Genomic DNA, 25786 nt, shown 5'->3' with positions numbered 1-25786 from the left:
TATTCTATGCATTGAGTCATACTTAAACATTTGCATTGATAATGTAATGTAAACGTGTAGATAACTTATGTAAACGTAGTCACTGGTTTAGGCAATTTTTTAAACTTGTTTCCGCAACATTAGATTTTTATTCTGAACTTCACTGAACTAACTCTAAAATCTCGCAAAAAAAGTTCGAATATGTTACAGGAAATAAGTAAAAAACTTGTGTGAATCTGCTGCAAGTCATTTGTGAAATCTTCTGCGATTCACAGAATCTTTTGAGAAACTAAAAAGCATCAAATCACGGGTAAGAAAACTGATTAAACTTGAAATTCGACAATTTAAATACTTAAACACTTTTAGTTTTGGAAGTGGCTTTCTTACAGAAATTTCGGAGTTATTAGTTTTGTAGAAACCATGCACAATGATTTGCGTAATAGAAAAACGTTGCGATCGATGTTTAAACTGAACATAATTAGGTTTTTCACTAGAAAAATTTTGAAACATTGAAAGTCTAAGTTACCACATATGGCATAGCTACCCTTGCCTCTCCAAAACAAAGGTGGTTGCTGTAAGATGGCTTATCTTTGACCCGATTTTTTTTTTAAATATGCCAAAAGTTGTATTCATAAGAACTTTTCTGAAATAAAATATTCTATTTTGGAAGGCATCCCAACTTGATAATCAACATGGGGTCTACCACACTCACTCGTTTAACAGTTGAGGATAGATATTCCTTACACCGTATCTAGGACTATGAAGTGAGATGTAATTTAAATGAAAACTGAATAATTTTTGGTATATAAAACACAAAGAAAACTGTGTCTTTCCATGATAAACGTTTTGTGGATGAAATGGAATTTCATCAATGTTTGAATTTAATCAAATAGGGTCATTAGATCCTGTTTGATATAAAATAATAAGTGAAATATTCTTATAGCTAATACAATAAAAGGTAAGATAAAATTTAAAGTAAAAAATCGAGTTAATGTGGCATTATCCTGAAAAATTTTGATTTTGTCTCTTAAAATGTTATTCGCAATTAGCCTATAAAATTGGCAAACAGTTTTGAAATACATATGAACAGTATACAGTTATTTCAACACAAATTGGTGGCCGCAAAAGATACACAGTTTGATAGTATTTTTTGTCCAAAGCTCATCTGTTTTTAAAAATTTCTGATTCTCTCCACGTCACTGCAGCGAGTGAAAAAAGCGACATATTCCCATTGTGAATTCATTTCGATATTTAAATAAAAGCCATGGATATAATCAATATATAAATAGCTTCTTGTAAATTCTATGAATACGATCGCCATAGGCGACGATTTGATTTGAAATGATATAAAAATAATAAACCGTTAAAGCTAATCTATAAACATATACAAAATAATTTGTTGTGCGTTAAGGCTTGGTTTCCTCGTAAGCGGTGCCGCTATATAGCGGACGTCATACAGCGGTGAACTTATGTTGCAATTAAGGAAACGCTGAAGTAAACCGCAACGTAATATAGTGAGAAGCAAAAACGCGAAGCGAACTCTTTCTCGTGACGCTGTCTCCAACGTTTTTTCTTTTCGGCACCGACAAAACGGTGATAATTTTGTCAAAAATTACAATTAATTTCAATTCAATTTTCTTTAAAATGAGGAGAAAAAATTCGGCTGAAGGCCTTAAGATTTAAGCGGTGCCCGAATATAGCGATAGTATTATAGCAGCGAACTGTTTGTCAAAAATGTTGCAACAATAACTAGCAACTAAGAAAACGGTGCAGTTGGCCGTAATGTAAAATACCGGCAACCTAAGACACAAGTCCATTATCATGACGATAGAAACCATGGTGGAAACACTAGGTGAAGTAAATAGAATAAAAAGAAAATAAAAAATTTTAAACACTTCCTTTAAATAAATGGACAAAAACCAATTTCTGTGTCAAAATTTTAAAATCGAAGTTCAGAAAGAATATGTCTTTGTACAAGGACACATTTTTCGCTGATTTTTGTCCATTTATATAAAGGAAGTGCTTAAATTTTTTTGTTTTCTTTTTATTTTCCACTTTTTAGTTCTATGTGGAAAAGAGTAGTGCTTCACGTTTGTAGCTCAATGAGAAGTTACTTAAAAATCGATCTCAATATTCAAAATTTTCCAAATTCTTATCGAATTATTTCGATCCGCTCGTCACCTAACGGAGTTGTTTTCCTTTGGTTCCTCTCTCGCGGTGTCTTAACCTATCAGTCAAGTTTCAAGTTTGTAGCTCAATGAGGAGTTACGTAAAAATCGATCTCAAAATTCCAAATTTTTTTTTAATTATTTCGATATTTTCAACAGTTAGACGAGGGAAAAATTTTTACCCGTATTGAAAAAATAGAAGTAGAAAAAAATGGACATTAAAAAACTGCATTTTGCAGCCTAGCGCCAGTGTGAAAGGGGATACTAAGGCCCAGTGCGAGTTTAAATTACTGTTAGCTTTGAAAAAAATTTAAGAACTCATGTAAACTGAGCGCAACTTTAACTGCAGTTCAAGCTTTCACTTAAAACTGGACATAATAGGGAGATTTTTTATCAATATATATGTACGTATCGGACGTATGTACGTCAGTTATTGAGCTAAACTTTACTGCGTTTCGCGGCACTAGACTGGGCTTCGGATTCGACTACTGCTGCCGTAATGATATACAGTTTACCAGACCCAATTGGAGGTGAAAGTAATACTCTCAAAACCTACAACTTTTCAGCAGATTTATTTATTTGTAGGTTTGTAGTTAGACATTTGTCATTCTAATAAGTACACGGTCAAAAATTTTAGTTTGTTAAATCTAGTAAAGTTTACTGCTGATTTTATGCTTTTCTATACTACTTTCAAAACCACTGAATAGTTTTAAATTTTAGTCTAGACAATTGAAAAATATAATTTTCGATAAAAAAAAAAAATAAAAGGCTTAAAATTAAAACAAAAAAGTTGTTGGTCTATTTGAGGATAAACCCAATTTTTGGTTTAAATTTTAGTCCAAAACTTGAAATTAAAACCTAAAAGTTTTACATTATAATATTTTGGGGGTTGAATTCCAGACCAATGGGTGGTTTTAAATTAAAGCAAAACAGTTCTACCATTATTCCGTTATTTCCTTAACTCTTTTACGTATGTATACATACTAATTTCATGAAAAATGGAGCCCAGCGAAGGCATTTTTATACTCAGCTGAGCAGAGCTCAAAGAGTATATTAACTTTGTTCGCATAACGGTAATCCGTAACGGCATAAACTAACCGAGATAGATATACAATCCTATATATCAAAATGATCTGAGTGAAAAAAGAAATTCATTTAGCCATGTCCGTCCGTCCGTCTGTCCGTCCGTCTGTAAACACGATAACATGAGTAAATTTTGAGGTATCTTGATGAAATTTGGCATGTAGATTCCTGGGCGCTCATCTCAGATCGCTATTTAAAATGAACAAAATCGCACTACAACCACGCCTAATTTTTCGATATCGACAATTTCGAAAAAGGGGAAAAGTGCGATAATTCATTACCAAAGACGGATAAAGCGATGAAACTTGGTAGGTGCGTTGACCTTGTGACGCAAAATAGAAAACTATAAAAATGTTGGGCAATGGGCGTGGCACCGCCCACTTTTAAAAGAAGGTAATTTAAAAGTTTTGCAAGCTGTAATTTGGCAGTCGTTGAAGATATCATGATGAAATTTGGTAGGCACGTTACTCCTATTACTATATATGTGCTAAATAAAAATTAGCGAAATCGGATGACGAACACGACCACTTTTAAAAAAGGGCCAAATCGGTTGAAGCCACGCCCAGTTTTTATACACAGTCGACCGTCTGTCCTTCCGCGATAACTTGATCAAAAAACGATATATCTTAACTAAACTTAGTTCACGTACTTATATGAAGTCACTTTATCTTGGTATAAAATATGGCTGAAATCCGACTATGACCACGCCCACTTTTCCGATATCGAAAATTACGAAAAATGAAAAAATGCCATAATTCTGTACTAAATATGAAAAAAGAGATGAAACATGGTAATTGGATTGGTTTATTAACGCAAAATATAACTTTAAAAAAAACTTTGTAAAATGGGTTGACACCTACCATATTAAGTAGAAGAAAATGAAAAAGTTCTGCAGGGCGAAATCAAAAGCCCTTGGAATCTTGGCAGGAATACTGTTCGTGGTATGTCATATATAAATAAATTAGCGGTACCCGATAGAAGATGTTCTGGGCCCCTTGGTCCACATTTTGGTCGATATCTCGAAAACGCCTTGACATATACAACTAAGGGCTACTCCCTTTTAAAACCTTCATTATTACTTTTAATTTGATACCCATATCGCACAAACACATTCTAGAGTCACCCCTGGTCCGCCCTAATTGCCATTTCGTGAAAAGGCGTCCACCTATAGAACTAAGGCTCACTACGTTTTAAATAATCATTAACACCTTTCATTTGATACACATGTAAGTTCGATGAAAAAATGCGTAGTTGAAAATTTTCACTAGGCGATCAGAACTGTGTTGTTAGGTTTTTTGTTGATTTTCTTTGAAATTGTGTCCTAAGCGAGCAGAAAAAATTAAGAAGCAATAGAAAAGAGGTCCAATTATATATGATTCCAGTTTAATTTTTTTTATTTATCTTCTTTTTAATTAACTTTAAACTTTTATACTATTGTTCTTTTTTTATGAAATTTGCTTTTAAAACTTACAGTTAATTTAATTTATTTAATTTACATAATTTTTTTTAATGTCTTATATATATTTGTTAGTTCTAAGCATCTGTGCACGATTTACTTGATACATTACTATTCCGATCTAAAGGCACTCAAAAAAAAAAACAAATTCCTCAAGGAAAAAATATAAATGCTGAGTATCCCGATGCGTCTGTTGCCGAAAGACCTCGATGCATCCTAGAACATCTCGAACCCAGGTATTAGGGCAGAAAAGCTAACTAATCACAACACAACGGTGACTGCCTTCACCTGGTTTATGTAAATCTTCTTATTTTTAAATTCAAGACTGAAACTATCCCGATTAGGATTATGACACCTCATAAGCAATGTCATAATAAAAAGTAGAAAAATTCGGTCTATGTCACAGTGTGGATAACATAATCCCGAGTAAAATAACTTGAGGCTATTTAACTTGTGATGAAGTCATAGCGCCGAACAGTCCTTATAGACGTGCTAAATATATTATTTAGCCAATTGACTATAGCGCTAATCGTTTGTTCTCTGGAGCTCCATCACAAAATGTCCCAACGATCGGAACAATGAGCTATCACCTAAAAAAATCCCGAAGTCAATCTGAAAGGATGCTTTAAACTACCCCAAAATTTTCCCCAAACAGGTTTTAAAGTTTCCCTAAAATGAAACTATAAACAACTCCGAAGTGGTCCTAAATTGTTCCGAATTGAATGATCCGGTATATCTGCTTCTTATGGGAAAAATGATAACTCCAGCTTTAATGCCGTTTTTTTCTACTGCACTTTAACGGATATGTTTATAAGTTTCGCTTTTATCACTGATAAAATAAAAACACTTTTTATAGCGGCCCTTTCATATGTACTACGAATAAAAATAATATTTAAGGCATCAGTGCACAGCATGAAAAAGAATGTAATTTATCGCTTTTAACGTGTATGAAGATCTGCCTTTTGACCTTTATAATAGGCTTGTAAAGAAATAGATCTATACAATTCGAATAAGAAAAAAAGTCAGACGCCATTATTTTCCCTGATTTTTAGCTACTGAAGCAATAAATAAAAAATACATTAAATGGGTTCGATTTCTAGCTTCTAAAAGCAATATTTATATTCTGGAGGCTAGCTACGAAACACGGAGAAATAGCTTTTCTTCTTATGTATCAATCTCTTCAAGTTTTGTATTTTTGCCTTATGCCCGGCGAGTGTTGTACAATATATTCAAATACACATTTTTTTAAATTTTCGATTCGAATAACGCCGCATTCATTGAAGGTGACCTTAACTTGATTGCAAGGTCAAAAATGGCTTATGTTAGAAAAATGTTAAATCAGAGAAATTTAAGTGTTTTCTTTGGAAATTTAAGACACTTCAAGTAAATAACAAATTTAAAACCTAGTTTTTTCTGTGAGTGTGGTCATCAGTGTTTGGTGGTAGCATGCTTGCTAATTTAGAAACAGTTCTTTCCAAGCGGGTCGCTCCTCGGCAATGGTTTGGCAAACACTCCAAGCGTATTTCTGCTATGAAAAATTTCTCAGCGGAAAATGACCTGATTGTGGATGCCGTTCCAATAGCCAATATGTCCGAAAAAAAGTAGCATGAAGCAAAGTGGAAGAGCTTAAGTCCTCGGAGGTATATCGCACCGAGTATTAATTTAATTTATTACATTTTTTTATTAAACCAATGGGTTGATTATAATCCCATACCTTTAATGGTATTAAAATTCCTGAAAGGCGGTAAGTGAACTTTACTTTTTTCCTAAGGTTGGCTGTGTATATTATTATCGCACTTACTAAAGCATTTTTTGGAATCTTGTAAGGTTTTTGCTTTACTATGCCAGTTATGATGTATCAATGACAAAACCCAGGTCTAGCTGTCTACAATTCAGACCTTGTTTTAACCCAGTTTTAAACGTCGATATGGCCATCAAAGCTATAGAAGTATGTATATACACTCAGGATTTACAAAAGTGAGAACGGTAAATATCTTAGATTAATCTGTATATCCGGTCCTCACTTATTTGCATAATGATTTAATGCCTCACAAATGGGTGAACGACTTGATTCATTGTTTGATTATAGTCACATAATCGAAAGTATTCATTTCGCATGTAAATAGTTCTTATACTGAATTTCCGAAATGACTATATATTACGGAATTGTATTGAGATTTACCGAAGCTAAACAATTTGAACATTGTCTACAAACGCCGACCAAAAATTTACAAATTGCGAATTAGCAGCCTTAAACGTGTACAAAAATAATTCTTATCGTTATAAATAAATACGGCAATATAAAATTAAGGACGGTTCCGAAAAGCAAGTGCACACTTTAGTGGATTCTAGATCGAAGAGTCGATCATTAAAGGAAGGAAGCTATAAGGCGACTATTCCAGTTTTCGCAGAGGCTTACTTTCATCAGTTTTAATTTGATTAAATTTATTAGATTTTGTAAACTTCTTTTGACAAAAGCACTTCTGCTTTTCGTATATTTTTTTAGTGTTATATGACGGTATGGTCAAAATTACGTGGGCATGTTGTGCATCTCATAAACCCAGTACTATTTAATTGGGCGCAGTTCTGGAAAGTTCTGTGGGTTCTCCTCTTTTAAATGATTATTCAGGCGTTTATTAATATACTCCCGCTCCAGATCTGTAGACCCAAAATTGGCCATACTACAGCTGACACAATGACTTCCATAGGATGGCGTCAGGCGATACTTGGAGCCGACCTTTTTTAATTTCTATGATAAAATGTGAATATGTGCAAGTACACGTTGTTTTGAATCCTCTAGTTCAAATTATTGACCATAAAAGGAGGCTTTTACAAACTTCGCTATTTAAATTGTTTATACTTGAAAACAATATTATCAGTCGGTTTATTGCAAAACTGGAAGTAGATACAACTTTTATGTACCTTTATTTACCCTATAACACTGGATCACAAAATCCAATTTTTTTTCTGCACCAGAGACTCCATTATGAAATTCCTATGTATAATCACCCCCTGATTCCGGAAATCAATGTTATTTTTAATTCTATGGCAGCGTTTTTGAGATATTTACAAATAACGGTTTCTTACAAAAAAAAAAAAAAATTGGGTCCACTTAATCATATATATCTCAAGAACGAATTGAGCAGCTCCAAAACGGTTTGAACCTTTTAAAGGGTAATAAAATTTGCTATAAACACTGCATACCACACGTTTTGCTAGGCCCTGCAGATTCAGAGATAACGAACAATCATTACGGATTTTTTCCATTTTTTTTTTTGTAAAAATATAAAAAAATGTGTACTTTGCGAAGAGGAACTCGAATACTTTTTATTTTTTTTGCAGATTTCATTTTTTTCCCTAAGCTTTGTTTTATTACAAAAAAAAACAAGCTTTCATTCAACAAAATCGATGGACTAATACAAAAGTTATAAGCATTCAAGTAAATATATCCACTTAATACTTAATACTTAATTTTTTTGTTTGTAATAAAACAGAGCTTAGAGAGAAAACAAAAAAATCTGCAAAAACTAACTAACTGATATACGAATACTAACACATATGTACCAGTAGGTTACTTAAGTACTAAATGGGAATATTTACATGAATGGTAATAACTTTTGTATCAGTCCATCGATTTGGTTGAATGAAAGTTTTTTTTTGTAATTAAACAGAGCTTAGAGAGAAAAAAACAAGTCTGCAAAAAAATAAAAAGTTTTCGAGGTCCTTCCTCGCAAAGTACAAATTTTTTTATATTTTTACAAAAAAAAAAATGGAAAAAATTCGTAATCATTGTTCGTTATCTTTGAATCTGCTGGGCTTAGCCAAAAGTGTTGTATGAACAGTTCATAGCAACTTTTATTACCTTTTAAAAGCTTCAAACCGTTTTGGAATTGCTCAATTCGTTCTTAAGATATATATGATTAGCCTAGGTGGTAGCTGCCCTGATAAGGATAGCTCACTTGGACAATACGAAGGTCCGTTGTGATACCACATGCACCAAAAATAACGGTGACTTAGATCTAGCTACTTAGAGAATCGTTGAGTAGCAGCGATAAAGCTCCGAATGATACCGATCTCAACTTTGGATAAATCCTCGGGAGATCCAAGTGAGTCGCCACCGAAGTACTTTCGCCTAGTTCTGGCAAAAGCTGGGCAATCAAGCATAAAGTGATTTGGTGATTCCACCTCATCGTCCTCCATACAGTTGCAGCAGGATGGAGTTTCCAGTATATTGGGGCGTACCGCATGGATACCCATCGGACAGTGCCCTGTCAAAGCCCAATGACCATTGATAGGTGAGCCTTAGTGAACCCAATTATTTCAGCAGACCTCCTGCCATCCGCTTTCGGCTAGAAAGATCTTGCTACCCTGCAAGAAGTGGTGTCCACCCAACGTTTGCTGAGCTGACTCGCGGCCCAGCTATGGAGGAGCACAGGTGGCCAGCGAATCCCGAAATCCCTACAGCCATCTTCATCCGGTTCACTTGTACCGATGCGGGCTAAGAGATCCGCTTGGCAGTTACCCGGGATATCACTATGGCCCGGGATCCTGATAATCTTAATTGTAAAATAATTCGATGCAATCGCAAGCGAGGTAAGGCACTCCCAGGCCACCCTCGATCGCACTGTAGTTGAGCTCAAGGCCTTGATAGCCGCTTGGCTATCAGAATAGATGTTAAATTCCCTAACCGTAGTTTCACTGGATAGCATTCCATCCACCGCATCCTTAATCGCAGCAACTTCCGCTTGGCTGCAGTGATCAGCCAACTTAAACATGCGGCTTACATTTAGCTCTTGACAAAAGACCCCCCGCCAACCTTACCATCCAACTTCGACCCATCCGTGAACAAGTTAACCGGTCCCATGCGCCAGATAATTCCTCTTCCCCACTCCTCCCTCGGGGGAACGACTGGGGTGAAGGTTGCATAGGGAGCGGCCATCGACATACAATAGTCCGTCCTGTCCGGGATAAAGTCGAAATTAGTAAGAAGGCTAGAGTGTCCGAAGTCAGAAAGCCCATAACCCATATCGCTAAGTCTGACCAACGAGCGAGCCGCGGCTGCCTTTGCCGCAATATCTACTGGATGTATGTTCAGCATGACATTCAGTGTCAAGGTAGGTGTTGTTCTCAGAGCGCCACTGATACCAATCAGCGCCGTCCGTTGCACTGACACTAACATTTTGGAGGTGCTCGCCGTGTCCACTGCTAAGTGGACCCAATTTTTTTTTTTTTTCTGTTTTGTTGTAAAAACCGTTATTCAAAAAAAAAAAACGTTACTATAAAATTGAAAATAACCTTGATTTTCGGAATCAGGGGGTGATTTTACATAGGAATTTCATAATGGCGTCTCTGGTGCATTTTGGCTGTAAACCAGTGTAATTAATTAAAAGTGTGTACTTTCTCTTGGAAATATTCCTTAAAGGGTTGACTTCCATTAGTATGTATTCAGTAATTTTTGAGTATTCTATTCTAGATATTATACCCAATTTGTAATAACAACTTTGAAGTAAAGTTCTGGACTTTTTCCTTAAAAATACTATACAAAGAACTGAAGTATTGAGCTAGTATTTTTTTAGTATTTCCGAGTATTTTCATAATAAAATACTTCATACTAACTGATATTTTTGAAAATGTCTACAAAGTACAAACATATCTATTTTTGTTATTGTACTTTTTAATGCAATAATATTCTTCAATTGTATAAGCTAGGCTCTTAGAGTCGTAATAACAAATAAATACATGAAACAAGTTGGCTGTATAGAAATGAATCAAATAATCTTTTAAAGCTATTTAAATTGTTAAAAAATGTTGTGCGATATGCATGTCAACCCAATTTTTTGGGCAACTGTCCACGCTAACTCTCTTTCAGAAAAAGTCAAGGAAATTATGGTTTCCAACCAAGGTAGATTTGTAGGTGTGTCGATTTCTTATTTTACCTTTTCTGTACATCCAGGGGCTTTATGACTAATAATTTTTTAAGAAACGAGGCACTCAACTAGCATCGGACACCATAAATAGTTGGAGAGTGCTTAGCTTAAATTTAGTTTATTCTCATATTATTTTTAGATAAATGATTTTGTAAAGTTCAAATACAGTTAATTTAAAAATTTTGCAATACTCATATAAATTCATTAAGGAGGAAAACTTAGACTACCTAGGAAGTTAGTGGTAGTAAACTATCGGAATTCAAAGTCGTATTTTACAAAACACTTTCAGGGAAAATACCTTCCTCTATAGTTAAAAGAAAATTACCAAAAGCTAAAGAGTAAATCTTTGAAAAATATTAATAAACTAAAGAAATTTGTAGCCATACTTTGAGGTATGTAACAAGTAACTATCAGGAAAAATAACGGTCACTTTTCATTTAGGCTATTTCAAACCTATCCAATAATGAATAAGCATTGTATTTGGTATAAACCCTTAAGATTACCCAAAAAGTTCTGGTATATTCTAAATTTACTATATGCTTCTGTACTAAAATAAATTCATACTTATGTAAAGGAAGTTTATAGGTCAATTCTATCCCGATACAAGTTCTGTTTGAGAAATACTGGTAAATTATTTTATAACTACCTAATAAATAGTAGTATGTCTGCAGGGTATGTTTGGGGACACAATTTTTGTTACATATTATTACTGAAATAAGACTCTGTTTTTGCAGATTCGATCAGTCTGATATAAATAAGATAAAGAACGTTTTTTTCAAAGGGCTCACCTGCATGATTTATCTTCCAGTCCGGAAAAGCCTGGCATACCAGATATGCCATGGGATGTGGGATGATTTGACACGTATGGATACATTTTGCTTGTAGGTATGGCAAACGAAGAAGCAGCAGCAGCGGCGGCTGCTGCAGCGGCTACGGTACTGGCAGCTGCAGCAGAGGCAACAGCAGCAGCAGCGGATGCTGAGTTGGGTGAGTGATTGTTGATGGCCCGGTGCAACGTGGACGATGCTCCCGACGGAGAAGGCGAGCAACTGCTTTCGCCTGTTTGCGAATTTGTTATAGAAGGCGGTGTAAGTAACAATTGCTGTTGCGATAAGTGGTGTTGTTGCTGAACGCTGTGGCTATGGATCAGATTGTTACCAGTTTGGGAACTGACTGCTGCAGCGGCGGCGGCCAATTTATTGATATGCAACTGTTGTTGTTGTTGTTGCAAATGCAATGCCGCCGAAAATGAGTATTGGTTGTGATTGTGCTGTTGTGTTTGTTGTTGTTGATGATGGTGATGTTGTAATTGCTGCTGTTGCTGCTGTACAGTAAGAGCTCCAAATGTCGTCGAAGATGGAGAAGAAGAAGATACTGGCGAGTTGGATGATTGATTCAAATGACTACCATTAATATTTAAGCTGGACGAGGTGGGAGATAATGAAGATGAATGGACGTTGTTGCCGTTGTTGATATTGATTGTGTTAATGCCGTTGTTACTGTTTAGACTGCTGACTTGGGATGTTGAAGAAGCGGCGGCGGCAGCTAGGGCGGCGGCAACAGCTGCTGATGACGAATTTTGTGATGATGAAGTTAAATGTGAACTGATAAATGGCTGAAACTGTGGATACTTCGGTAGCATACTATCGAAAACAAATTTTGACATTGCACATTATTTGTCCCGTCGAGCCTCTAGTCTCTAGATTTTATTTATTATTTCTCTTGTAAGCGAATACCAAATGTAAGCTGAAATTGCTATTATATGCCACATATATATATATATATATATATATATATATATGCATTAAAGCTATTGATTTTGCTGTATTGCTAATTGTTCATCGTCCGTAAGGGAAAAATATTTCGAAATTTGGTATATATGGATGTGGTATGTGGATATGCATTTATGTACAGCATTCAAGTTGCCAAAACTAAAAAAGAACGCATAATACGACAACATAAAATACTAATTGGTGTACAAAATTTGAACTCATTTACTTTACTGATTTCCTTGTCAATTAAATTTGGGGGCAGATTTTTGACAATTTCAAGCTCCAAATCAAGAGTGTTTTAATATAAATTTGCGTAATATAGTAATGCCTCTAAACCTCCATCAATTGTATTCCAATATATTGATGGTATATATGTGTGTTTATGATTGATTTTTTATATTTTTTATGAAGCTCCACACTAAAACGCAACATATTTAAAATTTACAAAAAATATTTATTGCTGTGCTCTATCGGAAATGCAATCGAGCCTGCCTTAACCTTTATGACAATACGACATACCCGGGTATGTGTTTTGAAGTTTTCTACATACTTTTGAAAAGTCAGATTTCTATGTATTTCAATACCTAGGAAAAGACTATGCGAAGCAAAAAAAATCGATTTAGATGTGAAGCTAAAGTTTTAATCTAAATTACAAAGGTAAGCACTAATTTAAATAAACTTTATGTACCAGCTTTATAAATATATATTTTTTTTGCAGAGGAGGAAATATTGTAAGCACCAGGGTCCTTGAAGTGCTCTAAGCGCACTAAACCTTCCTCCTACAAGTACGATTCCCCTTAATATTCCGTAACAATTTAACTAGAAGATGGGTTCAGTTCCAGGGCCCTCGTCTGTTATGTCGGACATCTGGATAAGATTCAAATAGGTATAAGCGGCAGAGCCGAATGAAGTTTGTCTAAAAACAAAAAAATTTCAAGAAATATTGAAAAATGTGTTCAAATAAACTCGAACTTCTACACTGTGGTAAATATAAACATTCAATATCAATATCTTCGAACTCATATTTAGAACCATCTTTGCTTGTTTGCTAAATGCCTGCTACTTCTTGTATTGTATTTTACGGTGTACATCAATCCGATATCGATTTGGACTAAATTAGCCATGTCTTCAATGCGTGGTCTGACTTTTACTGCTGCATATTTCCGCTTGTGGAACAGCCTTTCCAGGCTTCGTAACCAATTCGTTATATACACAATGGCATTGCGTGCTTTTGTAGATTTTATATTTCTCGAGCATATGCTTCACGAACACATCGGGAGGGCAAACGCCCCAAAGGTATATTTTGCAGTCTGCATTTATAGCTATAAAACTACGAGTTCATGCAAGCCGTTATACACATCCTCCATTGCTGTGCCTCTACAATGGTCGTGTTTCATCCATCATTTCTCTTATAAATTCACCAAATGCATTAAGGAACTTTAGCTTAAAAACTGGGTGATGCCATGAAGTACCGGTGATTTCCATGGAAATATCAAAATAACTCATTTAGTAGTAAAACACCTGTCAATAAAACTATTTTTAATAAAACTTTTTTAGTAAAATCTAAAATTTTAAAGAAAAAGTTGCCAGTCTTATCCCACGGCCTTATGTACATATGAATTGTATGTACATACCCGGGTATGATAATACTATTTCTTACAAGTATGAAATAAAAGTATAAATTTCTACAATTATTTTATGACGAGAGAAGCTCGGCCTAGAATCTCTTCGGAGGATATCGTGCCTTACATTTTATTACTATCAATGCCGCTACACTTTTATTTCTTCCCATTTTTATGATGATTTATATCAAAACGACACATTTCCATACTAATCCCACCAAATCGTAAATAGTTGTATGGCCGAAGGGACATAATAATTTAAAATATAAGTAAACCCTTTGTTTTATGCTTATTAAACAAAACTTACTTCAAACATAAAAAACAGTTTTCGTGTGGGATCAATGATATATGATCAATAGTAAAATAAACTTTGCCATTTGTATCGAAATTACTTATGATGTAAATGCTTTATTTTGGTGTAGATCTCCACATTAGTCGTTTAAATTTCTTCTTTTTCAAATCTTACTAGCTGGTTTTAAATGTTTTTGGATTTCTTAACAATATGAACATATCGGCTGCTCAGTGGAATATCATCCTCTCTTGGTTGCCATTTTGAAAACACCTCCTCCTTCAAAAGCCTGCCTTGCATGTCTCCAATTGGAACTTACAGTTCACACTAGCAAAAACCCAAAGGTTATTGTCTACAAGGATTACGACTTATTTGACAACCACTAAACTAAACCGATGTTCCCCAGCAATTGATAATGCTTACTAAACTAATGGAGAGCTGCTGCGAAACCCGCCAAACATACATATGTAACTCAACAATTTCTCCACAGCGAAATTCCCTCATTATTCGAGCTGGCTCGAAAAATATTCACAGCATCGAAAATGTATACGCATTTAATTTGTGGCTAAATGTCATCCGCAACAAATTTTGTTAAACAATTGCCGATTTGTTTGAGCTAAACTTAAGTAAAAATTTGCCTTAATGGAGATTTGTTAACTACAGTTTGAAAAAAGCCCGTGTCATGAACCGGTGAATTCAAGACTCGGTACTGTCAAACTAAATAAAATTCAACCCAATGATGCCGACGGGTTACGATTCTTCAGGCATGTTGCGTGAGTGTTTTTTTACACACTTTTTTACTGTTTTCAAGCAGGAAAACTGAAATGGTTCAAAATGCGTTTTTCTTAAAAAACAAATCCGGAGGTTGCATTCACTGTTAGTTTAAAGTTTCCAGCCTTAATCGAACTTCACTTTTCAGTTCCAAGTATTTTTGAAATAACAAGTTAATTAATCTTTCACAGCATATAAGCAAACATGAAAATGCTTGGTAAATTAAAAAAAAAAAAAAAATAGTGATAATAAACTAGGGTAAAACCCATACGTTTTGGGTATTAATTCATTCAAGCTTTAACCCTGTCATAGTTGTAGAAGTGTAATAAATTCTTATTGTTACATTCGGCTTTCCATCCACAATATAAATCTATTGGAGAGTTTAAAGCAAGCTATAATCCGATTCCGTACCTCAATTTTAGCACGATAATAAAGCAACACTTTTTCAATGCCACGAAATATATTTTGCATCTTTCCCAAAGTTTTTACATTCTGCAACACCAGTTTAAAACCAAATCCTTTTCTTGTTGCGTGGTGGTACTATTTAACAATGCCCAATCGACAATTAAATTCATCAATATCATCAAGACCCTCACTGGTAGGCCTAATGAACTTTGGTTTACGGGGTATGTGAACCGTAGGTTAATTCTTTCATGGAAGCTATTCTTTATGCACTGCAGTGATGAACTGGAATATATTGGGTAGAAGTTGTGCTAGTGTAATGCAAGTTTCACGAGGCAGGCTGCATTAATTCTCTGCAATAGGTGGTTATTGTGATTCCATTACACCATTTAGCATTAAATTTGAATATAGAATTGACGGAATCTACTTCGAATATCGCGAGTAAATCGGCGGTTCACCAGCGAAATAATCTCGAGCATTGCAGGATCTCATCGTACTGGTCAGGGGTTGCCTCCCCACGTTCCAAGGACTAAGGGATATGAGAGCGGTGTCATGTCAGGCTAAAACTTAAGTTTTATATTCCCACCGATCATATGGGCAGTTGGTCGTAGGTAAATTACTATGCCTATTGAGGTCCACCGGTTTTGAAGCACCAGAAGTTCACAGGAGAGTGATAAAACATATTTTGAATTTGATTGAATGGTAAACACATTGGTTTCCAAGTATACAAAAGTATTTAGTTGACTATCACTTGTGCAAGTGGCTCCACATAAGCCTTTGAATATATACTTCCTGTTTTGCTAAACTAATTTACATATACCGGCTGCACTATTTACGTGGAGCACAGGGTTAATTAATCTTTATTTCTACAAGTCGCGCTGTTTTATAAAGTCGTGGAATGTCGATATTTTTTTGTAATATAAATACACTCGACTGACAAAAAAATATAACCGACGGAAATTGTTTTTCTAAGGATGCCTAAGCATGTGTGTTTTCTAATCTAAAAAGACTCAATTTAACTATAATTTCAAATTGAAAACATTGCCCGAATTCAAAAATTTATCAAAACTTTGCTCTGTAATAGTTTTCAAATGGGAATACAAATATTTTTAGAATCATAATTATAAATCAACGTTTATTTTTTATGTTGCGTGATAATATTATGAACAATTCGCGGCCGCTATTGTGTGTTAGTAGCGTGCTCCGCCTATCTCACCGAAGATCCTGGGATCATGCCTCGGGAAAAGCAACATCAAAGTTTTAGAAACAACTTTTTTAAATTAGAAGACAATTTTTCTAAACAGGGTCGCCCCTCGGCAGTGTTTGGCAAGCACTCCGAGTGTATTTCTCAGGGTTTGAATTGCTTACTGAAAAATAGTATAATTTACAAATTGTTGGCTTTACCAGCAATGAGTTTTTTGTCGGTTTGGAATTTTTGTATACAGCTTACATTTGCATTTGAAAAATATTTCAGCAACAGAAAAAAGCAAAGCAAACATTTTTGTTTTTTTTTTTTTTTCATTTTACTTCAGATATTACTTGAATGGATGCGAGCTGTCGTCGTCAGCAGAAAAAAAACTTGAATATTTTACTGTGCTTTGAAGCTATAGGTATTTCATGATCAACTATTTTTAAGTAAACATTTTTCAGTTTTTTAACAGCCGAAATTCTGGTTTCTAGTTACTTGCTGAAAATAAGTAAAGGTAATTTTTTTTTACTATTTCAGCAGAACTATTTGATTTTCAAAGGGACATACAAACAATTGTACGATGAACTGATCATAATAGCCTTCATCTACGAGTAGGTATTTCTTGTTTTTATGTTGTTTTAACCCCCGACACACATACATATATACGTATGCTTCTACTGAAAAAAAGAGACAAATACGCACGTACAAAATCTGCACCTCCACCGGTAGCTTGGTATATGTACTGGAGTCACTCGGGGTTTTTTCCGGGACCATAGTATATATGTGTGTTGGGGGTTAAAACAGCATAAAACAAGAAATACCTACTCGTAGATGAAGGCTATTATGATCAATACATCGTACAATTGTTTGTATGTCCCTTTGAAAATCAAATAGTTCTGCTGAAATAGTAAAAAAAAATTTACTTTTACTTATTTTCAGCAAGTAACTAGAAACCAGAATTTCGGCTGTTAAAAAACTGAAAAATGTTTACTTAAAAATAGTTGATCATGAAATACTTATAGCTTCAAAGCACCGTAAAATATTAAATTTTTTTTTCTGCTGACGACGACAGCTCTCATCCATTCAAGTAATATCTGAAGTAAAATGAAAAAAAAAATTTGTTTGCTTTGCTTTTTTCTGTTGCTGAAATATTTTCCAAATTTAAATTCAAGCTATTTTGTAATACTGAAAATTAGTTCAGCATTTTCAAACCCTGGTATTTCTGCCATGAAAAGCTCTCAGTGAAAACTCATCTGCCTTGCAGTGCCGTTCGGAGTCGGCATAAAACAAGTAAGCTACGTCCCGACCATTTGTAGGAAAAATTAAAGGGATCACGACACAAATTCGAAGGGAATAACGGCCTAAAATCTTTTAGAAGGCTATCGCTCCTTATATTTATTTTTATTTGTAAATATTTGTTTTGAGCATACTGACTTACTGGTTCGCTTTTGACTAACTATTTAGCTCGTTGTTTGAACACATTGGGGTGTAATGCAACATTTTTTGATTTCTGAGTTCTTTAAAAAGATGGTATGTTATCTAAATTTTCGTTTAAATAAATTTATCGTAATGAAATTTTGCATACAACTTAAATAAAAAAACTTCGTACTGGCAATATAATCGGGCCCTTTTTAACTAGCACGTACCACCACCACCAGGTTGAATAGCTTATTGCAAAGGCTGAACACAGCCGTAAATATATTCATTCAGCCAGATTTTGATCTACTAAACATTTTTGATAGCCCGAAAATTATATAAGAAGCTCGGTTTATTTTAAATTGTGGAAGACACAACATGAGAGTTGGAAGGCTTCGCTGTTGGTACAACCCGGTGGAACTTCCACTGCATAAGGATAATCAAAACTTGGTTTCTGGGCTATTCAAAAAGCGTCAGCTATTGCTAGGAAGAGATTACTGATGTGCTTTGTTGACGTACAAAGTTTTCTATATCAGCATTGTCAACTAAAAGCTAGAAATTCTATAATTTTTATCTAGCAACGTAATAAATAAACGTTGAAAAACAATTATTGTAGGAAAAAAAAAACTAAATGGTTGATTCAAACTATTATTGCACAAAATGTTTTCAATTTTCAATCAAAAATTATTATGAAGAAACTTTTATTCGATAAAATATATACATATGTAACCATTATGTGCCTACTAATTAATATTAAGAGAGCTTTCTGAAATTTAAAAAATCTGCTTTTGTCCAAATTCAATATGCTTTGGTGATGATTTAACAGAAATATGTACTTCAAAATATTTACTTACTTACTTCTTTATATTTTATTATATGTATGTATATAAAAACTATTCAATGTGATTTATTTAAAGTTTCAAATATAAGTATTCAATATTTGTCAGCAATATGCAGTCGATATAAAAATTTGTACAGATAGTAAACTACATTCCAAGTATGCATGTACGTATTATAAAGAAGATGTGATTCAGAAAAAAGTAAAACAGAGATGGCCACGATTTTTGTGAGCCAATTGGAAGTAAATGTGTTAGTTGAATATAAATATGGAGGTTTTTGTATAAACAATGCACACTGATCCTGTCATTGTCTTCAACTTTGTTAGTGTAAAGCAAAATTCAGGTTTAAAATAAACAAAGGCAAATACAGTTAGAAAGAAAGGGATAGAAAAAATAAAATCATGTTAAGTTAATGTTGGGATTCTGGTAAAAGATTGTATGCATAGGTATGTAAAACAAGGAAATAATTCTGAAAAGTGGTTACCTTTAAATTGAGAATTATATGAATGCCTTTTTCTCATGCATCATTTCTATTTGATGAGTGTACATTGGTATCTATAAAATTTTGTGATCCCTGAAAATGTATTGGTGTTCAACCTTCAAGTTGGTCAAATTATTTATTTACATATATATTTAAAAAAATTATTTTACTTTGAAAACAGAAAAGATACTTGTGGTTAAATTGTTTTTGTTTTCGAATTTCTATGCACAAATATTAAGGTTTGGTGAAGAAGTTTCTGATGTTGTAGCACTGTGTGTAAATAAAGAAATGAAAACTTAAAAAAAAATTAAAATTTTCTTGTATTAACTTTTCAAGTAAGGAAATCATATGACAAAGCACTTCACATTTGCACATCGATTCGTCTAGCGTGTTGCCGTCGGCAGCTATGTATATTTCAATGGCTAATAAGCTCAATTATGTATTACTTCTACTGTTATTGTTTTGGTTTCTATCGTATTTTGCCCAACTTAGGAACAAAAATGTATACCATAGTTGTATTTTAAACAGGCTGTTTTTATTGCGGTGTATTTTAGCTACAAATCTATTTTGAATATGCGTTATTTTAAGTCCAATTCCATTTCTTTCCATCCGAATTCACTGACTTTAAAGCTTTTTACTTGCAGACAAGTGTGATAAAATTACTAAATGCTGCGTATGCATGATAGTTTGTAGTTTTAAAGCGGCAATGGTTTTAATTTGATGTCTATTAAAACGGTTGAATGAATTATGTATTAATAAAAGCTAAACAAATAAACTAGCAAAAAAAGGCCGCATTTCCAATAATGCATAGATTTATGTATATTTAAATACACGAACATGGTATAAATACATAAAAATTAAGTAGGTGCACATGTATATAAACTTTTCTTTAAATTTTTTTTTTTTTAATTTAGAGAAAATAAAATTGCTAGATTTGTACTTTGGTTGGACACGTTTGTGTGTGTGTAGTATTCAAACAGTGTTTTCGATGATTTATTGAAATTAAAACATTCAAAAGTTATCAGAAACCACATTTTTTGACGCACATGTTGCATTTTGGTTAATAGGTTTACAGAGTAAATGGCTAGTTGCTTTCCTCGCACTGTTATTCGTCGTCATTCACCACATCTTCTATCATTGTTGTTGTTTTTGTATATATTTTTATTTTTAGTTTTATGGTATGCAATTACAACAGCGGTGCTTTTACGACCGTTTAATTTTTATGTTTTCTCCAAGCGCTTATTAGTTGATTTTTGATTTCAAATACTGATATTGCGGTTATGTTTGTTGTGCTGACGTTCGCTAATTTTTATTTTGTTTTACATTTCTATGTTTAATTTTTACTTAAAACTGTCAGATGCTTACGACAGGATCATATAAAATCTTAAGTTATTTAGGGCTCATATTTTTTTGTTGGCTATCATCGTTGCGACGGAGTCATTGAATTGCTGCAATTCAATATTTAGAAAAGTTTCTTTAAATTCGCTCATACATTTTTCGTTGTAATTTGTTATATTAGCAAACCAGTTTATGAACCGGATGTTCGATGGATCACATCCAATACTATACGTATTGGTCACCAACTACTTTTTAGAAACAATTTTATGTTTCTTAAACTAGCACTGTTAGCAGCTCATTTTATCGGTTTGTGGATTTAGTTGACCCATAAAACACAAATATGAGCAAAAACATGATTTCTAACATGGATTATATGACACACCGGCCATAAAAAAATAAAAACAAACATTAAACATAACAATATTAATAATAGTAATAATAATAATAATATAGCCACACATTTTATGCATCACTGTATCACTGTTTACGAACATTGCACCATATACCGTGCCGTATGCCGATGGCGTTTGACATTTGTAGCTCGTATTATAGTAATAATCACAAACTGTTAAAAGACAATAAGACGCGAAATTTCGCTTTCATGGCACTCGCTTTTACACTTTGATATCGACTTGAAATCGTTAATTTGATATTTTTTTTATGTGAATTTGGCTACGCTTCTCTTATTCGTTAGGTACACACAGTCAACGCAAACACAAAACCCTAAACGCTCCGCAGACACTACTGCGCTCTACGATAATAAATATTATAATAAAACGAAATTTTTAAAAGAGTATAAAAATTTGTGTAATAGGTAATATCTGCGCTTTTGTACGCGATATGACTGTATACACGCTAGCGGTGGCAGCGACGCTTCAACGACAATTACAAATATATACATACATATGAATGTATGTACAGGGCTAAAGTGGAGGCGACGTTACTGAGGCAATGAAACGCTCATGTGCACGAGTATTACTAAATTTTTATTTTGGCTGATTGGGCTCATACTCATGCCACAGCATACCATTTGCGGCAACGTAGACCAAGACAGAGAAGGCGACCGATTGAAGTGAGGCACAAAGTTGCGTAAAACACTCGAGTTAATATTTGTCCAGTTGGTGAGCAACTGATTGGAAATCTTCTATAGGGTTCGAGATAGATGAGAAGATGAACAGGGATGCCAGAATAATTGGGAATCATTGGAAATGACAAGATTGCTCCTAAAGAGTGTAAGAATATTTTTTCAAATGCCGTCGTGTGTATTGAAATTAATTCTTTACTATACCTACAGTGAACAGTTTGCATGATAAGCTATAGAAAAACAATTAAATTTCCTTTTATAGATGAAAACACACTTTTAAATGTGTCTTTATTTAAACATATTTTAATTCTTTGTAAATCATTAATTTTGTTTATTCGTTTTAATATTCCAATAACTCACGAAATATCTTATAATCCCCCGACTTGCTCTCCCTCTGTTATGACTACCAACACCCATTCGCATTGACAATTACAAAACCAAAACAAACAAACCGCAATTTCACACTCAAAGGCCGCAGCGAAGCTTCTTTGCTATCAGTATATGTATATACGTGATGTTTAACTTTACTGCGCTGCTTATCACTGGTTTGGGCTTTATTCGTAAGAACCATACACATACGCTGATCCTTTCACACTTCTCTTCCGATGGGTAAGCACTAACGTGCTATTTCGCTCTTGCAACGTTCGTTACTTTGGTATTTAGTTCGTTGGGGCTTCACGGGATGCCTGCAAATATAAACATGAAGGTGTTTGTAACGGTGAAAAGAAATGATGGCTGAATCGATGAATGCGTAAATATTTATATGTGTTTTGTTATTTTTGAGTGAAATTATATACATAACCGGGAGAGTTTGATGTTCTTGAATGCATGACTCTCTTTTGCTATATCATTTGAAATACCCCCAATCAGAAGTGTTCCCAGGTTAGCCCTTTCGAGGCAAGGTTTAGTACTTTCTTTTTTCCCTTTAGCCACAAAATGTTAGATTTAGCTTGGTGGCTTTTTTCTAGACTTTTTTCCTTTGATTTCGGGTAATGTACTTATAAAATCAAGTTGAAATTAAGGTACAATTAATGGCCAAATACAATCCGTTATCCTAAAAACTGCCAACTATTTTTAATTGAGCAGATAATCCAGATACATTACGTTGACACGAGTTGAGGCGCACTGTTAATATGAAAATGTTTCAAATATTTAAATCTCACTCTACTCTATTTCACATTTACGCAAAATTTAAAATTTTCCGCCCACTTTTCCAAACTTATATATGGCTTATGATTTGGCCAGTAGCGCTTTGGGGGATGGCCTTGAGTTTGCCGATCGGCGTTGTATATCATTATTTATGCCGATTTTGAGAACAATAACATTGTTGTTAGAATCTAGGACAAAAAAAAAAAAAAAAAAAAAAAAAAAAACAAAAAAAAATAGATTTCAGCCATTGCGCAGAAGACAAAGGTGACCTATGTAAGAGTTTTGGTCGGACGTCCCCAATAAAGCTCTATTATAAGTAGCGGCATGAAATTCATGACGGATATGGCGCTGACTTGTAAGTGATAGCAGATGCAGAAAAACAGAGTTATTTTATTACACAGGTCCTGCCTTAAGGTTTTATCGCCGAGCAAACTTCTGATAAAAATAGATGGTTAAAAGTTTGAGCTTGAGTGATAACTGTTTTGTACTATATATATGTATTGGCGGCCACCGTGGTGTGATGGTGGCGAGCTCCGCCTACCACACCGTACGCCCTGGGTTCACACCCGGGCAAAGCAACATCAAAATTTTAGAAATAAGGGTTTTCAATTAGAAGAAAATTTTTCTAAGCGGGGCCGCCCTCGACAGTGTTTGGCAAGCACTCCGAGTGCATTTCTGCCATGAACAGCTCTCAGTGAAAACTCATCTTCCTCGCAGATGCCATTCGGAGTCGGCATAAAACAAGTAGGTCCCGTCCCGTCAATTTGTAGGAAAAACGGCACAAATTGGAAGAGAAGCTCGGGCAAAAATTTCTTCGGAAGTTATCGCGCCTTACATTTTTTATTTATTTATATGTATGGCCAAACTTAATTTGGTTTAAGTGTTAGATTTAATGGTGTTTGTGAAATTGAGTGCGCAGAACTGGGTTTCAATTTTAAATTAGAGCGGCCTACACTTGCGGTTATATAAAAAGAAAAATCTAGTGGGAGGTAGCCTGGCCCATATCGTGTTTACGATAGGTGATTGATTTTAATTTTTTAAATCGCAATAGCAATGAAATGGTGATTATATTGAGGTAATACGTGAAATATAAGCGGCCAGCACTTAAAAGATTCATAACGTATAATAATTCCTATGAAAAGCTTGACAGATTCATATTTATTATTTGGGTGAAATTGGTTTTTCATCCGTGATCGTACTACACGATACGGGCCCTGGTTTCGAACCCATGTGCCCAGGTTCCAGTACATTACTTTGCCTACTTGGGTAGCACATCTGTATAAAAAAACATACATAAACATAATAGCAAAATGTCCGAAAAAAATCTCTGACTGTCCTTTTTAGATTTTCAGTAAGAAACTTTAAGTCTTGGGGTTTGTTAGATACCATAAAGAGTCTATGTTTAGATACCAGAAAGTATATATGTTTGAATTCTTAAATCTTTTTGATTTTGTTTTGTAACCGTAAGTGTTTTCTAGTTTCTATTTTGAGATTTCTTAATATTTGTTTGTTTGGTTTTAAAACAGTTTTGAGATTTTAGACATACTGTCCAATTAAGTTTAAAATATAAAATTAGAAAACAGAATAGGAAATTGAGAGGTTTTGAATTTAGGTAAAAAGCTTAAAGAATTGCTTAAACCGCCGAATGGTTTAAAATCTAGGCTCAATTATTTAACCGTATATGGACCCAATTTGTCTCTGAGAAGGCCTTATGGAATATCGAGTTAAACCTAAGTCAGTACCGCCGAGATTGAAATAACTTTTAGTGCCATCAGTATTCTGAAAACTAAGTTAAGGGACAAATTAAAATGCTAAACTGCCTTCCTAATAAATGTTCATTAAAATGCTGTAGAAATTTTGAAATCACCAGTGACTTCAGTTTTATGGTATACGACAGATTTTAACTCTTCTGATTCATTAGGCGAAGCCCGTTTCGTAAAATTGATTAGCTTGTAGTCTTTTTTCTCTCTATGTACTTATATGTTTAAAACAATTCTCCGTACTAGTCAAGGAAAATGTATCTACCTGGTATGGGTTGAAACAAGAATAGTTCCTTTAAGTAGATTTGTTTATAGCTTATAAAAGATACCTATGGTCAGAACTAAAAAAAATTTTAATGGCTTTCTTAAAAAAGTTTTCGAGTCTTTTGAGCTTCTTAATTTTTTAAGGTTAGCCTTTTGTAGCATTTATTTTTTCAACGATTTAGCTCTTTAGTTTTCATCACCTGGCAACACTGCCAACGAGATAGAAATGACGTGAGTTCTGTTGCTTTGTCCTATTTTATTTGGATATCAAGTGCCTACATACACAATGGATGCGATTTGTTCGTAATGGCGTGCAAATGTGTATTGAATCAAAGAGGTGCTCTGTTAGGAGTGAGTGTTGCTGACGCAGTTAAAAGAGATGATTGAGCGCAACTTAAGGCTACACTTCTTCCAATTGGGATGTATGCTAGCAATAGCAATTCAATAGTGTGCACATTGGTTTATTAGACCTTTAGTCTAAGCTGTCTTATAAAACAATCGCATTCTTTCATTCTTATAGGATAATAAGTCAGAATATGCATCTAAAATAAACTAGGATTTGAAATGACAACGATTCAGTTATAAATAAATTAATTATGGAAATACTTTTATGAATTTTGAATGCCATATTTGTCTTAAACAGCAAAGGTCCGCAAAAATTCAAGCTCAGGGCATTAAATACTCTCTAACGGATTTTTTTTTTGAGCTCTTGAGATTGCATTACAGTACATATTTCGTTGAAAACATACCCCGCACAGTCGTTTTTATACTCAGTTGAGCAGAGCTTACAGAGTATA

At 34.2% G+C, this 25786-nt stretch overlaps 1 protein-coding gene across 5 annotated transcripts in view; it reads right to left on the bottom strand.

Annotated features, from left to right (window-relative positions):
• abd-A (abdominal A) overlaps nt 1–21471 on the bottom strand; it is a 263862-nt gene extending 242391 nt beyond the window's left edge. The window contains exons 1-3 of one of the 5 annotated variants that reach the window (XM_067760244.1): nt 21192–21471; nt 19398–19664; nt 11402–12368 (exon numbers count right to left, since the gene is read on the bottom strand). In XM_067760244.1, the coding sequence (XP_067616345.1) occupies nt 11402–12279 (878 nt within the window). In that variant the 5' untranslated portion in view covers nt 12280–12368; nt 19398–19664; nt 21192–21471. The remainder of the gene's footprint in view (nt 1–11401; nt 12369–19397; nt 19665–21191) is intronic. The other 4 variants (XM_067760246.1, XM_067760247.1, XM_067760248.1 and 1 more) reach the window with 4 other exon arrangements.
• Between the last annotated feature and the right edge of the window lie 4315 nt (nt 21472–25786).

This window comes from Eurosta solidaginis, chromosome 1, assembly GCF_040869045.1.
Source record: "Eurosta solidaginis isolate ZX-2024a chromosome 1, ASM4086904v1, whole genome shotgun sequence".
NCBI lineage: Eukaryota > Metazoa > Arthropoda > Insecta > Diptera > Tephritidae > Eurosta > Eurosta solidaginis.
Note: the sequence above shows the minus strand (reverse complement) of the source record. Positions and strands in the feature narration are given on the sequence as shown.